We start from the raw sequence: 22,167 nt of genomic DNA, 5'->3' as shown, positions 1-22,167 counted from the left end.
CAGAACAGGGGAGACTGTTTGGGAAAGGAGAAAAAGGGAAGTTGGTGAAGGCCACCGCTGCTTCCCAAAGGCCTCATCTTTTAGGCTATACCAAACATAGTCAAGTGTGGAATGTGAGCCCACCTAGAAAATGAATGGCACTATTTTAAGAGTAAAGCTTCTTGGGAAAATCCCAGATGCCTACTCTGAAGCTTGATCAAGAATGTTGAAGCCACACCAGTATGCAGGTATATTCTACTAAAATCTAGATGGATATTTTAGTTTTCAGGTCCCATGTGAAAACTTTAACCTCTCAGGTTTAGTGGACTTTGGAGACACATCTAGAATGGTTTAAATAATCATTTTTAACCATTTAGTGAAAAATGGTAACCTCTGGGTTTTTTGATATTTGAGATTAAACATGAAACCAAATTATGTTTCCCCCAACATATAACTATCCAAGAAGCATGTATACAGACAAATTTATGCAGAAATAATGCCCTGATGAAACTATATTCAGCCTTTCAAGTTAGATGCACAGGGCCATCAGCCACCCTGCATATACTATCAACGGTAAGAGCAATACAATGTGGGCAGAAATTATATGATGTAAAATAGAGGTCCTTCCATAAAGTTTAAGACTTAGGGTAGGAGAAGGGAAGACAAAGACAAAATTCCCAAGAGTTCAAAATAAGTCCATATTCTTCTTATACTCTGTGAAACCCTGAGATGAACAGTAGTCCTCAAATGCCTGTGCCTGGATCCAGGCCCACCAGGACACTTCAGTATGCTTCCAGCTGGATCATCATCAACTTCTTGCTGTATTCATAGGCCAAGAATAGTGACCCATTGGCAGGGAACACACGAATCATAGTAGGTTTCAGTCCAGAATATAAGGCCGTTATTCCTTCATTTTTCATAACACCTAGAAAGGTTTTGATAATCCCTCCTGTTTTCCAGACATGGAAAGAACTTGAATTCTGGATTTGATACATTCACTGGGTACACAGCAAGGCACAGGCAAATTCCAATTCCACCACTTAACATCAAAGACACAGGGCCTAGTTCATCTTTTGCTCTCCATCACTGATGCAAAAAATGACCGGCTCAATTAATAGCCACCAAAGATGAAGAAATATCCCAGTACTTCTCCAAGTAAAGTGCTTGAGGGTCTATTGCCATCTATCCTAGCTGGTGACCTATGCTGGGTTCACAAATCTGACTTTCCAATAACTTAAGAAAATGGCACACAGAACATACAAACACCCAGAAGTACCTTTTCCAAAATCTGGGAAGGCTCTCCAACCTTAGAGGTCCATGGAAAAAGAGAGAGCCACTGGAATTCTTTATTATATAGGAGACACACAAGGAGAGGTTCCATGGAACATTCTATCCCAAAAAGGGCAAAGGGGGAGGAATACAAAGGAACAGATGAGTGTAACTCAACTCCACTGGGTGACGCCTACACCTGGAGCCATGCCTCATTATCCTAGTGGAGGTAAAGCCCAAGTTATTGTGGGGCACAATAATTGTTCAGTATCTCTTCCTTAGGATATAAGGGCATATATTTCCAGAGCGGCTTCCGACAAGAATCCATGGTAGAAGCCCAAGGGGCCATCCTTTCTAAGTGTAGTCTTCACAATAGATCAAACTGTATTCTGGTTCTTGGCTATCCTCTCTGACGTCACCATTTCATACATGGTCTGTAGCCAGCACTTGATGAGCTCAGTGGGGCAGAGCACCAGTGCAGTGAAGGGAGAGGTGAAGGACCCCAGCAGCTGCATTCTTCAGATCACTGCAGCCCCTGCCTTGAGGTCACGCGCAGCTTGGATGGCAGGATTGAATTTCATGGTGCTGCTGGGCTATGTGGAATGCAACTCTTAGGAATTTATGATGGGCACCACATATCCTGCCACGCTGGCCTCCCATGTCCTGCTCTGGCTCCGCTGCTCTCTTTGCTCCTCCAGTGCAGCCAAAGCAGCCGCTTAATACTCCTCAAAATTAATTTACTCATTTTTTTGCCACATCAATTCTGGGCTTCTGAAGCCAATAAAATTGAAAGAGCAAGATTATATCCTTAAAACTGGTTCATATCTGTTATTTATTTTTTGTATATAATTAGATAATTTTCTCTGCTCTCAAGAAACATTTGTTCTAGTGGGCTGGGGGTATAGCTAAATGGTAGAGTGCTTGCCTAGCATGTGTGAGGCACTGAGTTTTATTCCCAGCAACACATATGAATAAATAAATTAAATAAAGGTCCATGGACAACTAAAATGAATTAAAAAAGAAATATTTATTCTAGTTGGAGAGATGATTTATAGACTACCCTTAAATGCAAATATGTATATACTTGTGAAACAACTACAGATTCCTCTAAGATAGTATATACTAAGGATGTGGTATAGCCAGATACTCTGGAGGAGGTGTAGGTCTTTGAGATTGCCAGGGGAGAAGCCCTGGAACTAACTTTAACTATGTTTTATTTTGTTTTACAGGCTTTGTGCCTTGAGCAAAGAGCTGCTTACTCCTGGCAGAGGACTGACTCAAGGATCCCAGGATCCTGGGAAACAGGGAATCTTCCACATTCAAGAAGGCAAGCATGGGTGTTGACCTTTTATGCTTACGCAGTAGAAAACCCTGTTTTACTTTTATTTGAATGGGATAAAGGATGCTAGTTTAGGGCTAATGAGACACACATATTAAAGGTAGATGTTTCATAAACATCTCGTTTATAAAATGACTACAATAGCTGCAAAATAACTTTGGGTAGAAATCACATTTAGAATTTGAGTTGTTGTTTCTGGGAGCCTTGAGGAATGAATTATTTTACTTAAATGATTTCTATTTACTGTGTGTAAGTCCTGAAGTCATGGAAGAGACATGGGAGAGATCTAATGCTTGAATAAGAGGTGGATTCATTAGCTGTACCAACTAATGATTTGTAGTCCATAGTTTTCTTAGAGGAACCCTATTAATCTATGCTTAATAGAGTTAACTTCACTTACTAATATGATATGCCAACTATGGGTTACCTTTAGAGTATTCATTATAGTTAAAATTGTGGCTTCATTAAAGGGTCCAAGTAAATATGTGTGTATACACATATTTACTAAATATGTTAATAAAATTTTAAAATTCTACTTTTCTTATTGACCCCTCAGTACCTGCCTCTCTTCTTACTGACTAAACTAGTAAGAATCATTTCATGTCAGTGAGCATAATTTTTCTGTACATTGGGATATTATATCTCCATTATTTTATTTAGGAACTCAAGAGGAAAAAAATAGAAATGACTTATTTACTGATGATCATTTTTTGCAGTTCTTTATGATTTAACTGTGATTTAAGTGTGTACCAAATTTGTGGTGCTTATACAATTGTTTCATAGAAAACAGTACATTTTTTTCATGAAAGTTAAAGTCCGTGTTAATCTAACCATATTTGGTTTTGATCATTTAGTTATTGAAGGACCAAGGATAATTTTAAGTTAATATCCCATAACTGGAATATATATTTTGAAATGCTAGAAAAAACTCCTGAACTTAATATATGAAATATGATAGACTTATTTTTTAGTTTTGAGTTACTGCTGATTATCTAATTGATTTTCCCTTTATCCATATAGCATGTTCACCAGTACATGTGAATCATGGTGTGTGTGGTAATTAGTGTCAATTTTTCTGTTATGATCTTACATTTTGTTTTAAGCTAATTCACTCTTGCATAGTGGGCATTAACTAAAATTAAATTGCATTTTTAACTTTACCTTGATTTACATCTTTGCTTAATTTTTCTGGCTTAACTGTTCTAACAATTAGTATGTATATACATAGTAATAAATGTATATTAGTATACATGTATATATACTTATATATAATAACAATTAGCATATATGTGCATATATGCTATGTATAGCTATATATATCAGATATGAATATTACTATTGGCTCCTGAACCATGCCTATATGAGGATGAGTGGGAATCCTGTTCAAAATATTTCCATCTTAAAGGGACTTGACTCCTGACAGTGATAAAACCCCATTGGATGAATAATTAACATTTTTTGTTTGTTTATATAAATGCCAATGATTAGCACAAAGATATTTTTATTTGAAATAAGAAGATAGTATAATTGTTTCACATTTTCAGGGAGCAGAGGCCTGATTCCTTCTCTGAGCTGTTAACGTATTAAATGGGAATTTGAGTCTTAAAGTCTTGAGTGCATGAATTGCTTTTCATAGTTCTTAAGCTCATTGTCATAATCTACTTCTCATATTTCTTTGTTTCATAGACTAACCTCTTCATTTTTGTTTTAGTTCGAGATAAGTTGCGGGAGATAGTAGGAGCATCTACAAACTGGAAGTATGTACTCTTGTGTTCGTTCATTCTTTCATCCAAAGGTTACACTATATTTGGACTCAGTTGATAGTCCTATTGTAGGGATGGGAAACCCTGCATTTGGAGATAGGTTGAGATAGGTTGAGAGGCTTTTTAATTGGGGAAAAGATTAACATTTTAGTACAATGATAAGTTGATGCAACATTGTCATAAAATAATATTATTTGCATGTATTCATTTTTCAAAGTACATTCAGGTACATTACCTCACTGATTCTCATAACAACATTTTTGACATGCTTATGGAATATGTACCACTGAGCTACATCCCCAGCCCTTTTTATTTTTTTATTTTGAGACAAGGTCTCACTAAATTGCTTAGGGCCTCAATAAGTTGCTGAGGCTGGCCTTAAACTAGTGATCCTCCTGCCTCAGCCTCCCCAGTTGCTGGGGTTATAGGTAACACACTGCAGTTGGCTGAATGACACATTTTAAAAATTTCAATATGAAAAATTTCAATTTACTTAAAAGTAGAAGGAATGAATACTCACTATCTGGATTCAATACAAATTTACCAATATACATGTATTGGCTGACAAGATCAGCCTTTATGTATCTCCAACAAATAAGACATTCTCTTATGTAATGAAATAGACAGCAATTCTCCAGTAATGTAATAGTCATCCACATTCAGATTTCCTCAACTTTATTCTCCCCTAATCTTGAACAAATGACAGTTATCCTCCCCTTTTTCCCCTATTTGTTTGACTTTAAAGAGACCAAGCCATTTGTTTTGAGAATGTTCCCTATTCTGGGTTTCCTTAGTATCATTTAACTTGTTTCTATATCTATATTTTTTGTAGGTTAAACATTCTGGCAATAATACTTCATAAGTTAAGCTTAGAAAGACATCTTAGTTAGTTAATAATATTGTGAATATTTCAGTTCTTTATCCCTATGTTTCTCCTTTCTTTTCCTCCTAAATATTTTCTTCTTGTTCCTCTCCTTTGTCTCTTTTTCATGTTATTTTCCTCTTTACCTTTTGTTCTGTCTTTCATACTTCATTTGGATATAGTCCATTTTCCCTCCTTAGTCTCTCATTCATAAAATTGAAGGGGAGAGAGAAGGAGAGAGGGGGAGAGAGAAAGAGAGCAAGCCAGCCAGCCAGCCAGCCTGGGCACAGAGAATCTGAGAATTTTCAAAGTGAGAAATGGCAACCTGGAGTTCAGGGAACAGGCTATTCTTTATCTCACATATAGACTATTCTGTCCATCTCTGTGTATTTTTAGTTTGATTTAAATATTATATTCTTTTAATAAACTCTTTGATCAAGGCGAATATATGATCCATTTGGATATATCTGAATAACTTCTAAGTATGTTTTTATTATCTATAAACCTAAGAAAAGTTACCAGAAAATTTCAGTTTCACCAAGTAGTGGGAGGGAAAGAAGGGAAGGAAGAGATGAAGTAGGTCTAGACTCCTTCTTTCCTCCTTTGATGGTATCTGACTGGCCTGGATATCACTGGAATTGTGGGATACTGCTGCTCTTGTTTGTAAAAAGTTTCATCTTTTCTTCTCAGAGACCATGTGAAAGCAATGGAGGAAAGGAAGTTACTTCACAGTTTTTTGGCTAAGTCACAGAAGGAACTGCCACCTAGGAGAATGAAGGACAGTTATATTGAAGTTCTCTTGCCTTTGGGTAGTGAGCCTGAATTACGAGAGAAATATTTAACTGTTCAAAATACTGTAAGGTAACATGGTGTATTTTTTATTTATTTTTATTTTTATAATTGTTTTAAGAAAATTCACAAGCATACAATTCACCTATATAAACTATGTAATTATGTGGTTTTTGGTATATTGAGAGAGTTGTGTAACTATGACCACAAATGATTTTAGAATCGATTTTTATTGCCCTAAAGTGCCTCATGATTTTCATTTAATTCATAGTTTGCTTTATTTCACAGATTTGGCAGGATTCTTGAGGATCTTGACAGCTTAGGAGGTACTGGTACTATTTTAGTATTTCTTTCTCTATTTTTTTCTGTTTTCTATTTCTTTTCTCTCTCTCTCTCTCTCTCTCTCTCTCTCTCTCTCTCTCTCTCTCTCTCTCTTTTCTTTCTTTTTCTTTTTTTTTTTTTGCAGTACTGTGGGATTGAACCCAGGGCCTCATGCATGCTAAACAAGCAGTCTTCCACTGAGCTATATCCCAAGTTCTTAAAAATTTTTTTTGAGACAGAGTTTAGTTAAGTGGCTGACCTTGAACTTGGGGTACTCCTGCCTCAGCCTCCTGAATAGCTGGTATTATAGGTGTGTGTTACCACTCTTGGTTTATTTAGTATTTCTAATGCATACTTATACATTGGATCCTGTGACTACAAAGGGCCTTTTAAATTTTTATTTTATTTTTATGTGTGTGTATGTTTGGTTCTAGAGATTGAACTTAGATACTTTACCACTGAGTTACATCCCTAGACCTTTAAAAAATTGTTTTTTAAATTTGAAACAGGGTTTCACTAAATTGCCCAGGCTGGCCTCGAACTGGCAATCTTCCTGCCTCAGCCTCCTGAGTTGCTGGGATTATATATATGTGCCACTCTGCCCAGCTATTTTATTCTTTCTTTTAGATTATTCCACATCACATGCTTTATTTGGGCTTAAACACTTATAATTTTATTCTAAACACTTGGTTGACATACATTTTGGTGTGTGTAGTGAGGCAATACAGACTATACAAACAAAAGCTGTTTGAATAATACATAGGTTTCAAAACTTATGTTTCAAAAAAAATAAAAAGAAAGAAAAAATAACCACATATCCAGTATCTCACAACTTCTAAAGCTAAAACTACAGAGATGTTAAATATAAACAAATCAAACAAAACACAAATCATCAACCTTGAAAGAAAAATTCCAGGCCAGCATCAGCCATTTTTTTAAGAACTAAAATTATTAAAGAAAACACAAATTTATTACAAAGCTGTGAATGTACTAATATGCAAAATAATCAGTATAATTCTACATTAACAAGTTTTTCCACAACATACAGTAATCTCTCTAATCAGTCATTTCTAATCCTTTCAAATATGAATTTTACTACTGGCATTAATAAATGGTAGCCTACATACAAGGTGAGATGACATATAATTTAATTAAATTCAAAATACTATAAAAGTCAATTTTAAACTATCTTATAAAGATATATGCAAAGGCCTTTTTAAAAAACAAGGCTATTTGAATATAATAAAACTAATTTTCCAAGATTCAAATAACAAAATGGTTATATAAATATACACATTATACTTCCTAAGTAAAAATCACCAAATCAAAGATCACAAAAATATTACCAAAAAAGTAATATTTTCCACCACTCATCTTTGTTCTGTGTCTTCATTACAGCAGTCTAATTCAGCAAGACCACTTTCTGATTCAGTATCGCTTTCCTGCATTGTCACTGGGTTTCTTGCATCAATGTTTGAGGAAGTAGCTACAGCAACTGGTTCAGCAGGGCTTTCTTTTCCCTCTACTTTAGCTAGCCTGTAACTAGTCAGCATCTCCTCCTGAAGTTGTTGGTAGTTTCCAACTATGATTAAGTCTCATTTGCCTGAGAGCTTCCACCAATTTTCCCTGTGATCCACTTTCCTCTGCTTCATCAGAGGCCCCATCACTTTCTCTATGTGGATTCAGTCTACTATAAACAGCTTCAATAATATTGCACTTGCCAGCAAGACCACCTTCAGGAGGTAAATTTGAGGTATTTTCTGCAGACAAAATGTACATGACATAGGCAAGATCAGGCATTCCTTCCTCATCAGACTTCTCCATAATTTCTTCAACCTTTGATTCCAAGTGCTTATCCAACTCTGAATCCTTTTCCGACTCTTTGTCTGAGACCTTAGGGGGATTTGAAAAGCAAACTAATACAATATTCATGTTATCTGGACTTCCCTACGACAGCTGTGTGTGCATCTTCCATTTCCACTCTCTGTCCTTGCATGCTGCTCTGGTCATAATGTTAACCATTCCCAGTACCATGAGCATTATGTTTTTCAGTTTTGGGTTTATCCAAAAATGCACCCATGTTTAGTAATGAAATCAGCTACTTGGGTGGCTGAGGCAAAAGAATCCCAAGTCTGAAGATAGCCTGAGCAATTCAGTGAGACCCTGAGGTGAGGGAGGCAAGGTCTAGGGTGTTAGCACAAAAGGACCAGACTAGGCCCAATGCAAAGTCCATGGATCATCTCAGCCTTTTATTCAGGAATGGGATTAAACCCATGGGAATGGACCCACTCTCCTGGTGGAAAATGAGCCCCCAAACAAAGGAGGGGACTGGGCTTATGTAGGTTATACTGAGAAGTGACTTAATTAATAAGCATGTCAGTTTGGGCACTCAGGAATTTGGGGTCTGTTTTACTGAGTAAATGGGAGGGAATGTGGGATCACTGGTCAGTCTCTGGGATTTATCTTACTGGACCAGATTGAGGGCCTGGGGTCAGTGGTTGGTATGTGGAAAGGATTTGTTTAGGGAAGGATTAATGCTTTGGCCTTTTCCCAGAGACTACCTTTCTAGGTTTGATGGACACCTCCTCCCCAGGGTTTGTTTTATCAGTGGGAAAGAATGTATTGGGAATGCTCTCAATGTATGGCTTTCTTTCTCACTCTCCTTTACCCAGGTCTCACTATTTGGGGTTTGTCATTTTCCATATCTAATATTCTAGACTCTGAAAGGAAGGAGGAAATTGGGTGTCGAGGTCTCTAACTGCTTCATGCTGGGAGGGGGTGATGTAAGGAAGAGGGGCTTCCTTTCAGAGTCCTGGAAGTGAATATGAGGGTCATGCAGAGGGGGATATGTGGGGGAAGTTTTGAAGCCATTGAGAGCGATGTCCGTTCTCTCTATGTTGCTCCAGAAGATCAGGCAGTGAGTGGTGGGAGGAGAGATGCCCTGAGATATTTCCCAGCTGTTATGGCTGAGCTGATCACTTTATTAAGAAATTGTAAAACTAAAAATGGGGAAAAGAAAAACATTATAACAATGTGTGAAGATGAACTAGTTTGTTAGCTTAGGGGAAACAATTTTAGCATCTAAAATGAAGACTAGCTTACTAGTGGTGGAGAATAATTCTAGCATGAAAGGTGAAGATTAACTAATTTGTTAGTGCTAGGAAAATGGTTTTGGCATGTAATATATCTGAGGACTCTGTTATTCTTAATTAAGGCCCAATCAGATTTGAGATGTTATACTCATGACTTCAGGGATCCAGTTCCTTTGGAGCATAGCAAGCATGATTTACCTTGGAACCATATTTTCCTGGTGGTTTAGTTATTTCCAACCTGCTCGACAAATTATGCAAAACAAGAACAGGGATACAATTAACAGTATAGTTAGGGCTAATAATCCAGCTATATGTGTAGAAAAGTACCTGAAAGGGTAAGGGAAGAAATTTAAGCTAAACTGCACCAAATTTCTTCATTATCAAAATTAGATGTTTTGTCATTAACCATGGCCAGGACCTGAGATTGTGATTTTAATACATCTAAATAAACATTGTGAAATGATTTAAGTCCCATTATATGATTGTGTACACTTTGCCATCGAACCTCAGTTTCATTGTATGGAACTCTAGTAACACAAAAGTGAGTAATATTATAATGGCATTGAAGTCCCTGGGTCTACCATAAATTTTGTATTTGTTCCCCCAGTCATATAACAGAATCTTTTATTTTCTGATCAAAATCTTTTATTTTCTGATCAATATGTACTTGAGTTTGCCAGGTTTCAGTATAATTTTTATGGAATTGCTGAAGGTAATGTGTTGTTTGGGCCTCTTGGGTAAGGCCACTGCTGCCATGAAGGCAGAGGCAATGATGCTAGTCAGACCAATAATACCAGCTGTTAACAACCCAATAAATCATTTAGCTTGGTGCTTTACATGTCTTAGCAACTCTTGCATGAATACTACTGAAAGTGTTTCCTGCCATGGTTCTTTTAATTTTACAGGGAGATAGATAGCTATTGGCATTTTAAGAATAGCAGTTTGTTCCGGGTTCTTCCATATGGTTTGATTAATACAGTGCTGCAACATATGGTCTTCACATTTAACATAATATATATTTTGTGAAGCATTATACTGTATTTGAATGGGCCAAGATAATACAACATAGGGATTTAATACACATGCAGTGGGGTGGAATTTTTTATGAAGGGAAGAGTTAAGATGGATGATGATTTTTGATTTCTCATATTGAGACTCACCATTCACTTCCAATTGGTTTATATAGAAATAGCATTCTTTCCTGAGTGGTTTTATAGGATGACAGATGCCAGGGAGTCCAATTGATTTTGTAAATTGGTACCCAATCAGTGATCTGTTGAATATCTGCAATAACCTGTGAATTTTATTCACTACTTTTGTAGTGAATAGAGGTTCCTAATCCCACTGTTCCTGTGTTAATCCTGGTGGATGTTTCTAGCCCTATGAGTATGAGAATAATTTGGGGACTCTCCTATTCTAGTGTGTGCCATTATTGGAATGGGTAGGCTTTGGTTGTGGGGTTAAATGTCAGTTTGAGGAGTAAAAAAAAAATTAAGGTACAGAGGTCAGTTTAATTTTGGTAGGCAGGGGAAAATATGAGCCTTGCAAAGCATAAATCTCAGAAGTTTGGGGGCACCAGGGCTGTGAGACTAACACAAGTGTACAACTTAAGTTCTATTTAAAATAATTATTGTTTTTCTTTTAAAGTGCCCAGGTATGGCTGTATTTTTGTTATAACTGTTTTTGCTAGGTGTTCAAGACCGAGCTGCTCAAATTAACCTTGTTCCTATCTGCTGTTAAGAGTCAGCTGAGTTTCCACAGGGGTCAGTCTCAGGGAACTTAAGAGAGCTTCTTAGCTCTTTTAGTGCCATCTCCTTGATGAGGTGGCTTCCCTTGGAAGAATCATGGATATCTCCCTTCTCCAATGACCCTCCTCTTTTTAGCAGGTGCACTGATTGGCTTTCCATTCTCTAGTGGTCTCATTAATCTCCTTGATCAGGAGGTCATGTGGCCCAGAGTTGCAAAGCTCCTTAGGGAAGTTCTCTCATTCTCTGGGTTCAGGCTAACTCAGAGGGCAGGAGCCAAATATTGTTTTTCTTGGCCTTTTTTTTTCCTAACCTTAATCTTTGAGCCTTGGTGTTAAACATCTAGCAAGGCAGTTTCACCAGTCTTAAAGTAACAGTAGTGTACTTTAACTTCAGTGTCTATAACTTTACAGTCATTTACTCCTATTATTTAATTGGGATCCAATGTTAGCATTGGAAATTAGCTTTATATCCTATCTGTCCTGTAGGTGATTGCTTATTATCTCAAATTAACCCAGACTGTTTGTTCTTTAAGCAGTGTCTCTGAAAAACATTAACAAGTAACAGTTATAGAGTTTACAAGGAAAATACATAATGAATTAACAAGAATGAAAACATTCAGTTTGTGTAATAGCTATCTTGAATTTTGGCTGAGGTATAAATTATATCCCCTGTTTGAGATCACAGTAATCTTTACAACAAACATCGATCTTCTGAACACAACTTTAAATGAGCTCAAGTCTGGCCTATTTTGGAGCCATTCTAACATGCAGTAAGGTGGGAGGCAGAGCTTTATCTCAAGTAAGGTAGGGTTTTTCACAAATCTTAGGTAAAGTGTTCTAGTTCTGAAGTTGATCTTTGCTTCTTTCTTAAATGTCATTTTACAAAGTTTACACATATTATTTCCTGAGTCTATATGTACATTAGCTAACACAATATAACATCACATTTAAAACATGAATCAAAGAGAGGCTGAGAGAGCTTTTAACTTTCATTTTGTGAGGAAAAGTTGCAAAATGCTTTCATAATATTAATCTTTAAACAGATTAGGCTCTCATTATCTTTTAGAAATATATTACATTTTTACCCCAGTATAAAAAGTAATATAAGATTTAGGTTCAGTTACACAACATGAAATGATATACATAAATCCCCAATTAAATTTGTTTTTGGGGGGAGGTGGATACCAGGGTTGAATTCAGGGGACACTCAACCACTGAGCCACATCCTCAGCCCTATTTTGTATTTTATTTAGAGACAGGGTCTCACTGAGTTGCTTAGTGCCTCGCTAAATTGCTGAGGCTGGCTTTGAACTTGTGATCCTCCTGCCTCAGCCTCCCAAGCTACTGGGATTACAGGCATGTGTGACTGTGTCCAGCCAAATTTCTTATTCTTATAAGTCTAAAATTACCATTACAGACAACTTTATTTTGGAGAACCTCAGTTTATAAAATGTTTTTTATTTTAGACCTCCTGTTTTAAAGACTGGTATACCTGGAAAACATGAACATATTTAGTATGCTATACTGATGTTTTTTATATTAACCAAGTTTAGCTTTTAAAGAAAAATTTAGACTCTGTAATGTAGTATAATACCTAAAATAACAGTTGTTTAACCAGAGTTGGATAAACTCTAATTTCTTTAAGACCAGTTGCTCTAGAGAATAAAACTTGATAGATGCAATGTTTAGAGTAAATTAATGTTTTAAGAAATCCTTGTCAGGTTAACATATAGATTAAACCTTGGTTTTATATTAGTCCATTAGTATTTGACCTTAGGGAAAAACCTTAAATAGCTTTAACTGATTGTTCCACATACGTAATAACCAACTTAGTTACACATAAACTTGTTGAAATTGCCCTTTACTTACACAAACTTTCTTATCATTTATTTAGATCCTCATGTTGTTTATTTCATCACACAAAGACTTTGTTACCCAGAAACATTTTCTTCCTTCTACTATATATATATTTTCTTTCATATCTAGAACCTTTTAATTTTCTTTAGCTGTTGACCCCCCTTTTTAAATTCACACTCTGAAACAACCCTTGTAAATTTCTGAATTTAGATAAATTACCTTTTTTTATACCTTTATCCTATTTATTTATTTTTATGTGGTGCTGAGGATTGAACCCAGGGCCTTGCACATGCTAGTCGAGCACTCTACCACTGAGCCACAACCCCAGCCCTAGATAAATTACTTTTAATAAGATGAAATACTTTATGTTATTTACAGTACTTTAATTGAAAACACAGTTGAAACTTTTGAACCCTTTATACATAAAATTACATCAGTTTGTTTACCAGTTCCTGAAAACATAAACAACGTTTTAGTATATCATTCCATGGAATTCAAGAAATTAAGTGTGATTGATATTATATTTTACAGTTAGCATTTTGACTGTGCAAATTAATCAGATGTGTCTAACAAATACATTTATATACATTTATGAAGATTAATCCCATATATCTGAAGTCTAATTTACTTTCTGACTATAAGAATCAAGATGTCAGATGAATGTATTGAGCAGTATTCACTTAGTAACTTTAAAGACACCCTTTACTCTCATTTGTTTACCCAGTTCAAATTGAACCTTTTAAATCATGTGAGTCAAAGGTATTTGGATCCATATTTTTGAATTTTATTTTATGAGTGCTCTATATGTTGGTTTTGATACACAAACATATGTAGACAAGACAATACACTGAACAAGCCAGCAAAGGCCTTATAGCTTTTTAAAACCTGTTAGATTAAGAGTCAACCTTTGTATATTGGCTTCTGAACAAAACAGAGTGTAAAAAAACCTTTATAGTTGCATAAAATACATCTTATTAGAAATTTTATCTTAGGCATGCAGAATCCAAATTATGAGCTCCAAAAATATAGAATTTATATAGTTCTAGAAAAAATAATATGGCCATTAATTTATTTCAGTAAAGTAATATGAGAGCAAGAAAGAGAGAGAGGAGTGGGGAGGGCTGAAATAATTTTTCTGTGTCACATCCAGGGAAAAGTTAAATGGATACTTTTTTTCTTTAGTTTCAGGCCTCATATTGAGCTCTCCTTGTGCATTCCAATGCAAACTTCAGTTCAGTCTGGCCTGGGAGATGGCTGATTAGGGCTTTTTAACCCTTTATTTCCCTGGTTGATAATCAGGCCAAGTTTGGAAGCAGAAAATTATGAAACATTATCTCCCATTACTTTTGAGGAGTGAAGCTATTATGTCATGCTCCTTACTGAGACATGCCACAAACTGTTGGGCTGGTCAGGGTTAAGGGAGGACATTTACCAGCTAGTTATGCCCTTAAAATCTCTTCAGAAGGGGAATATTTGCCTGCTGCTTGGGCATTCACCATCCCTGTAACATGGGGCTCCTAGGATGTGTTAGGAGACTTGGGAAGCTGACTGCACTCTCTCCAGGTACGTAATGCATTCCTGCACAGAGGTTTAAAGACCTTCATGGGTGTTGCTCATCAGGCAGAGGGCCTGTGGGGAGTAGGGGAAGGGCCCGCAGATCTTGACTCCCCCAGATTCTGCACCCACCTTGGGGCTCCTACTGTGTCTCAAAAGTTGGTGGCTACTAGGAGGGGTTTTCCCTGGGAACAATCTACTTTCCATTGTCCCTGCTACCCATAGTTGAGACAGGGTTTGGTACATTTGGTAACTGACCACCTTGCCATTCTGTAAATTTTAGACAATTTTGCCAATTGATAATAGGTAATTTTTAAATTTTGGAGATCAAATTTCTTGATCAAAGGTTTCATACTTGAGCTGTTATTGCTGATTATCTAATTTGTATTGTGGCCAAATTTGAGTGTTGTCCTTAATAAGGCATTTAATTTTGAGGTCAGTTTGGGAGTAGAGGGTCTTAAAATCGGTAGAAAGACAGACTGGGTAGTTCCCATATTTCGAGAGATTTGACGGAGGAGGTGACAGTTTAGGGCAGAGCATCTTCTGCACTATTTTGTCACTAGTGTGCCAGTCCTGGACTGGACTTTTCCCACTGGGGATTGGGGAAACGTTTTTACCCCAATCTCAGTGGTAGGGGAACCTCAGGGTTCCCGTTAGCCAAAAGGCTGGCCAAAAGGTGGAGTCTCAGAGCAGGATACTTATCTGCTAGAGACAGGATGGAGTCTAATCCTCTCTGGCGAATGTAAAGGCTGGTGTTGAATGTAGGAACAAAATGGAAAGGAGGTCTCTGATCCGTGAGATTTGCTGGGTGTGTAAGGGAAGGAAAGATTGGGGAGGCAAAGAAGGGTGTGGGAAGGGGGTCAGAAAGTGGATGCCCTCAGCATCAATAAAGGATTCAGTACAAATCCTTGCTCTGACCACGTAGAATAGGCCGCTGAAACCTAGCCCAGGGTTGCTTATGGGCAGGAGCCTTTCAGTCAAAGTGGACTCAGAGGTGTGGAGGGTCTTTTTCTGTAGGGTGGGGAGGGCGGTGAGGGGGGCAGTCAGTCTGAGGATGCAGCTATAGCTGCATGAGCCATGGCCGGGGGTTCCCCCAACCTTAGAGATCCTTGGGTGTGCCAGATGCTTCAATGGTTATTTAACTGCAGGGGAAGGGGAAGGGTGAGGGAGGATGGGGAAGGGTTAATTTCACTTTACTCCTGTTCTGGTCCAGGAACCAAATATTAGCACAAGAGGAACTGGTCAGACGCAAACTCCACAGTTCATCTCAGCCTTTTATTCAGGAACAGGAATAGGCCCACTCCGGAAAATGAGCCCCTAAACAAAGGAAGGGACTGGCTTATATAGGTTATACTGAGAAGTGACTTAATTAATGAGCATGTCAGCTTGGGCACTCAGGAATTTGAGGTCTGTTTTACTGGGCAAAATGGGAGGGAGTGTGGGTGGGGTCACTGGTCAGTCTCTGGATTTATCTTCCTGGACCAGATGGAGGGCCTGGGGTCAGGGGTTGGTATGTGGAAAGGATTTGTTTAGGGAAGGATTACCTTCCTAGGTTTGATGGACACTCCTCCCCAAGGTTTGTTTTTATCACTGGGAAAGAATGTATTGGGAAAGGATCGATGCTGTCAGTGTATGGCTTTCTTTCTCATTCACCTTTTTCCAGGTCTCACTATTTTAGGGGTTTGTCATTTTCCATATGTAATATAGAGCATCTTGCTGGCACCCACCCACTTTGGTCAGCCCAGACTTCCACCAGAGGCGCGCAACCCTGCCTCAGCCTCAGATTTGCGCTCAGGTCTCCGCCACTGCCTCTGCAGCTTCCGGGTCTGGCCCCTCATGCTGCCGCCACACTTTATCTCCACCCCACTGCTGCTGCCACCTTCTACGCAGCCTCTTCTCTCTGGGCAATCTTGCAGCCACCAAACACTGAGAAGCAGAGACTCCAGCCACTTGGGCAGGGAACTCCCCTGCTAGGGGAACAAGGTGGTCAGAACACAGGCAGCTTTTCAGCTGTTGAGTGGGAGCACACTATTTTATTCGCTAATCTGCAGAGATTAGGACATTCTAAAAGAACAGAAAAAGAAGAGCATCTACTGCCTTTGAATTGTCATAATTTCCCCCCGTTAATAGATTCCTAGTTAATGGAATTGTAATCTGAATAACCATTTCTAATAATTTTTCTTTCTTTTATCTATCTATCTTTCTATCTAGCTATGTGTGGAGAACACTGGGGATTGAACCCAGGGCTTCACACATGCTAAGCATGCACCCCACCACTGAGCTGTAACCCCAGCTCTCTGATAATTTTTTTTAAAAAGTCTTGAACTTGAAAAAAAGTTGCGAATACAGTATAAAGAATTGTTCTTCCTTGAGTCATATTTAGTAGGTTTCTGACATGATACCACATCACCCTGAAATATTTTAATGTATAGTTCCTACAAAGAAGGACATTCTCCTATATAATCACAATACAACCATCAAAATCAAGAAATTATTACTGATATGTTATACTGTCTAATCCTCAGAACCCATTCAACTTTGGCCAATAATTCTTTATGGCAGAAAAGATCCAATTCTGAATCACATGTTATATTTAATTGTTGTGTCAGGAATAATTCCTCAATCTTTCCTTGACCTTAATAACCTTGACATTTTAAAGGTATAGGCCAGTTCTTTTGTAGATTGTCCCCCTATTTGTGTTTGTCTGATGCTTTCTCATGATTAGCTTCAGGATATGCATCTTTACAAGAATGTTACAGAAGGTATGCTCTTATTGCAAGTGGTACATGATTTTGATTTATTCCATTACTGATAACGTAAGCTTTGATTACTTGATGAAGGTGATGTTTGCCAGACTTCCGTACTGTTACTACTTTTGCCTTTGTAGTAGATAAGTACCTTATAGAGAGGCACTTTAAGACCTTGTAAATATCCCATTCTTCATCAAACTTTCAATTTATTATTTTTAAATCACTGAGGACTCAGATTCTTATTTTATTGAGGGATTTATTTCACTATCATTTATTTTGATGCTCAAATCATTCCAGTCTTTAATTCCTTCAAGCTAATCCACACTTTGGAAATAGCCCATTCTGCTTGTTTGTATTCTTTTTTTTTTTTCACTTATCCAAGTGAGAAACCTGGGTTTATTCATGTCTTGTCAAGTTTACCTTATTAGCTCTTGAATCTTTTCTCATTTCTACTACTATTGTCATAGTAGGACACTGTCATAGGTCAGACCCACATGATTTCTGGGAACCAGAAAGGCTCTCAAATGGAGTTTCTTGCTTTTAGTCTCTCTTGCTTCCAGTGTGACCTTTAGCAGATGCATGGATGGAAGGATTTAATATTACTCAAGAAATATTTATTGAGCCTATACCCTCTTCTGAGGGTAGGTGATAGACATTTGAATGGATCATGGGGGGGGGGACCAAGTAAGCCAATTAACAAGTAATTACAATACAACTTTAAATGAGTTAACATTTGTAAGGTGCATATAATCATGATTGGCCTATTTAAATGCTTATTAACATAATAAAGGATCATAGGACAGTGTGTGAGCCAAGGGTATTGGGAAGGGGGGATAACTAAGTGAAATAATTGCTTCATGATTAGAAATCAAGAGGAAAATTGGTAGCTGAGTGCTTATGATTTGCTTCTCTCTTTTGAAGATGTTTGCTTGATACTCAGACTCCTGTTGGGTTCTTATTCTAATTTAGGTACTGTTTCTCTATGGAGTGGTGCAGGACACTTGGTGGGCCTGGGCTTTGAACTTTGGTTTCTTCATTAAATCTAAAACTGAGGGTGCAGTCAGATTATAGGACCTCCAAGTATCTTCAGTTTATTAAATTCTTTGGACCTAGGTTAACATCAGTAGTGGAATATTGAATTTGGTCTTCAAAACAAGATAAGATTTTTTAAATGAATTTCCGGAGAAATTTGTAAATGATGAGAAGTAATTTTGCTCTTCCTTTATTTGATGTTTTCCTGGTTTCCTACAGTTCTTGTTTGCTACATGCACACCAAAAATGATTCATTGAAGATGTCTCCTTTATCTATAGTTACAGCCTTGGTGGACAAGATTGGTAAGCAATATCAATATCTATAAATACTTAGAATTTTTAGTAATTATATTATTGATATTAGATGAAACAATCTCCTTTATGTGTAGTTTTAATGTATGTATGCATATTAAAATATCTAGAATGCAATATACCAAGATATTTATTATAATTAGGTAGGATTTTGCATGATTCCAGTTTTAATTTTTATATTTTTTGCATTGTCTACATTTCTCAAAATGACATAAAAATTTCTTTTGTATGTCAAAAAAGTTATTTTAGTTTTTAAGATAAGAAGAAATGTAGTAGAGTTTACCAAATCTTCAAATGATATTGTCCATTTACAGTACAGAAATTTCTTGGATATGGTTTGGACATGGATTGATTTCTGTTTTGCAGATATGTGTAAGAAAAGCTTAAGCCCAGAACAGGACATTAAATTCAGTGGCCATGTTAGCTGGGTTGGAAAGTCATCCATGGAAGTGAAGATGCAAATGTTCCAGGTACATATGTATGTGAAGATTGTCCACTGTTCAAATATAACCCTCTGTCTCAGCATAAGGAAAACTTGTTTACCTATCTGTATTAGTCAGCTTTGCATCACTGTGACAGAAAGACCTGACAAGAATGACTTAGAGAAGGAATAGTTTATTTTTGCTCATGGTTTCAGAGGTTCAGTTCCATAGCAGGTATGTAGCTCACTACTTCTAGATAAACAATTGAAAGTTCATGTTGGGCTGGGTATATAGTTCAGTGATAGAGCACTTGCTTAGCATGTGTGAGGCCCTGGGTTTAATTACCCGCACCACTGAAAAAAAAAAAAAAAAAAGAATGAAACATCATGGTACTTTAACAATAATATTCAACTCCATGTTAAGATGCTTGTTTCTCATTTTACCCAGGAAGCTTCATGAAAGTCTGAATTATGTTAGGGCTTCATCAATCCATGAATGGGATTGATTATTGTATTAATTTTCTAGGGCTGCTGTACTGCAAAGTACCACAAACTGTGGCTTAAAAACAATGGAAATTTATTATCTCATAGTTTGGAGGCTGTAAGTCCAAAATCAAGATGTCAGCAGGGCCATGTCCCCTCTGAAACTTGTGGGAGAGTATCCTTCCTTGTCTATTCTTTTTTTCTTGTGCTTTGCTTGCAATCCTTGGTGATTCTTGTCTTGTAGCTGTAGTACTTTATTCATGATGATGCCTCCATCATCACATGGCTTAGTTCTCATGTCTGTGTCTCTGTGTCTTTTTTTTTTTTTTCTTGTTAGGACATCGATCATTGGATTAAGGGACCACCCTATTCCAGACCTCATCTTAACTGATTGTGTCTGCAACATCCTATTTTCAAATAAAATCACATTCATGGATATGGGATTTAGGACTTCCACATACCTTTTTCAGGGACACAATTCAACCCTTAATAGTCATTTGGATAGCAGTGAGAGCTTCTCTGATGAGCAAAACTCAGAAGAGCTTTTTTTTAATATTTATTTTTTAGTTGTAATTGGACACAATACCTTTATTTTATTTATTCATTTTTATGTGGTGCTGAGGATCGAACCCAGGGCCTTGCATGTGCTAGGCAAGTGCTTTACTGCTGAGCCACAACCTCAGCCCCCAGAATAGCTTTTATAAATAAATGAAGAAAATTGACAAGAAAAAAGTATCTCAAAGAGGATAATAGCACAGAAATCAAAGAATTCAGAGTATGTCCAAGATTTCATTGTGAAAAATTTAAGAGTGACTTATTCAGTTATGCTAGGATATTCAATAGTTGTATTATCCAGATGCATTTTTTCTGCTATGGAATTATGAAGAATTTCATGTTTTAGTGGTTAAAAACTTCAGCTTTCAGGAAAAGCTGAAACTTGCTATTTAGTAGTTATTTGTCAAAATAGGTAAGTAATTTTTAAATTTGATATGGAATCCTTAAACTTCCATGATGTAATTAACAGTAATATTGTGTGTGTGTGTGTGAGTACTGGGGATTGAACCCAGGACCTCATACTTGCTAGGCAAGTGTTCTACCACTGAGTTATATATCCTCAGCCCTAGTAATACTGTTTTTTTTAAAATTTGTCCTTTCTTTTGGTAATACTATTTTTGAGACAAAACATAATAAAATTGCTAGGGATGTGTCTATAATTCGTCCACACTTTTAATTGCTAGCCTGTTCCCTGCCGTGGACAGCACAATCTTGGCATAAGACCTACCTTCTAGGGAATCTTGACAATTTAACTCTTGGACAAATAGTTTGGAAAAAGATATACAGGAATTTTTTAGAGCATATCAATGAAAATCAGAGCTAGACAAGTAAAGGCCTTTGTTTTAAACTTGCATTTATCATTGGCCATTTGATAATAATTCATTACTTGAGTGATCTTTTTTATTCCTGAGAGGTGGCAGGGGTGATAAGCATTTTGCCTCTGGTTGGGTAGACCTGAGATATAATCCCAACTCTGCTGCTTATTTTTGGGTTAACAACTTATCTTCTCTAAGCCTCTATTTTCTCAAGTGTAGTCACAATACCATGTTATATGTTGTAGTATGGGTGAAATGAAGGAAAACCCCCCATTTATACGAAGTGCTTAATGCTATGCCTGTCACACAGTAACCACTGTTGGCAGTAATGTTAATTTATTAGTAGTATTATTGAGGTATTCCCAAATCTTTATTCTAGACTTGACCTTCACAGCCACCTTTCTGAGTGTCCATTCTGTCTCTCCACCTTGATGTGCTATTGCTACCTCAAGTTCAGTGCCTTTCAGACTAAAGGCATCATCAGATCCTGATCCTCCTCCAGTCTCCCCTTTGCCAGCCTCCTATTTCCCCAAGCTCCAAAACTTTGCTGTGGCTTTAATTTTTCCCTTGCCTATGCAGTCTTTTGCCAAGTCTTGCCAATTCGTCTCCTACAGACAGTCACCAGAATCCTTTCTTTCCTATCTTCTTGGCGCCTGTGTTTGAATTAAATCCTTATGGCCTCTTGTGCAAGTGACTCCTTCTAGTCTGTCCTCTTTCTGAATTTTATCCATTTAAAAATATTTTTAGTTGTAGACAGACACAATACCTTTATTTTATTTATTTATTCTTATGTTGTGCTGAGGATCAAACCCAGTGCCTAACACATGCTAGGCAAGTGCTCTATCATTGAGCTACAGCCCCAGTCCGTGAATTTTACCTATTTTTATCAGATAAATCTTCCTTCCAATGCTGATCCTGAATCACATCACTCCCCTTCTCAAAATGGATTCTATTGTCATGCATAACTAAAAACAACTAATAAAAAAACCTTCAATGACTGTTACATGTGGATTAAAATCTAAACTCCTTTGACTAGGTAGGTCCCAAGATGCTTCCTAAACTAGCCTCAACCTACCTTTCCAAGTATATTCCCTCTGACTCACCATTTACTTACCTTCTTAGTTCTCATGGTGGACACTAAGCAGCCTAAGAATAGGGAGTTACACATCTTTGCATTCCCAGTGCTTGGCATTAATAAGTTCACTATAATGAACTATAATGTAAATA

General features: G+C 37.1%; 1 protein-coding gene and 1 pseudogene across 6 annotated transcripts in view; one reads left to right on the top strand and one right to left on the bottom strand.

Moving 5' to 3' along the window:
• The window catches only part of Acot9 (acyl-CoA thioesterase 9), a 76,902-nt gene that overhangs the window by 42,872 nt on the left and 11,863 nt on the right, over nucleotides 1-22,167 (top strand). For 2 of the 6 annotated variants that reach the window (XM_048796448.1, XM_048796446.1), the window contains exons 2-8: nucleotides 2,478-2,575; nucleotides 3,608-3,634; nucleotides 4,299-4,344; nucleotides 5,903-6,073; nucleotides 6,290-6,327; nucleotides 18,574-18,657; nucleotides 19,033-19,136. In XM_048796448.1, coding sequence (XP_048652405.1) covers nucleotides 5,919-6,073; nucleotides 6,290-6,327; nucleotides 18,574-18,657; nucleotides 19,033-19,136 — 381 coding nt within the window. In that variant the 5' untranslated portion in view covers nucleotides 2,478-2,575; nucleotides 3,608-3,634; nucleotides 4,299-4,344; nucleotides 5,903-5,918. Of the gene's footprint in view, nucleotides 1-2,476; nucleotides 2,576-3,607; nucleotides 3,644-4,298; nucleotides 4,345-5,902; nucleotides 6,074-6,289; nucleotides 6,328-18,573; nucleotides 18,658-19,032; nucleotides 19,137-22,167 lie in introns of those variants that run through there. The other 4 variants (XM_015488085.2, XM_015488084.2, XM_048796447.1 and 1 more) reach the window with 3 other exon arrangements.
• On the bottom strand, nucleotides 7,693-8,254 carry LOC107144116 (annotated as a pseudogene).

Source organism: Marmota marmota, unplaced genomic scaffold, assembly GCF_001458135.2.
Source record: "Marmota marmota marmota unplaced genomic scaffold, marMar, whole genome shotgun sequence".
Classification (NCBI taxonomy): domain Eukaryota; kingdom Metazoa; phylum Chordata; class Mammalia; order Rodentia; family Sciuridae; genus Marmota; species Marmota marmota.
This window is presented reverse-complemented; position numbering and strand designations above follow the sequence as displayed.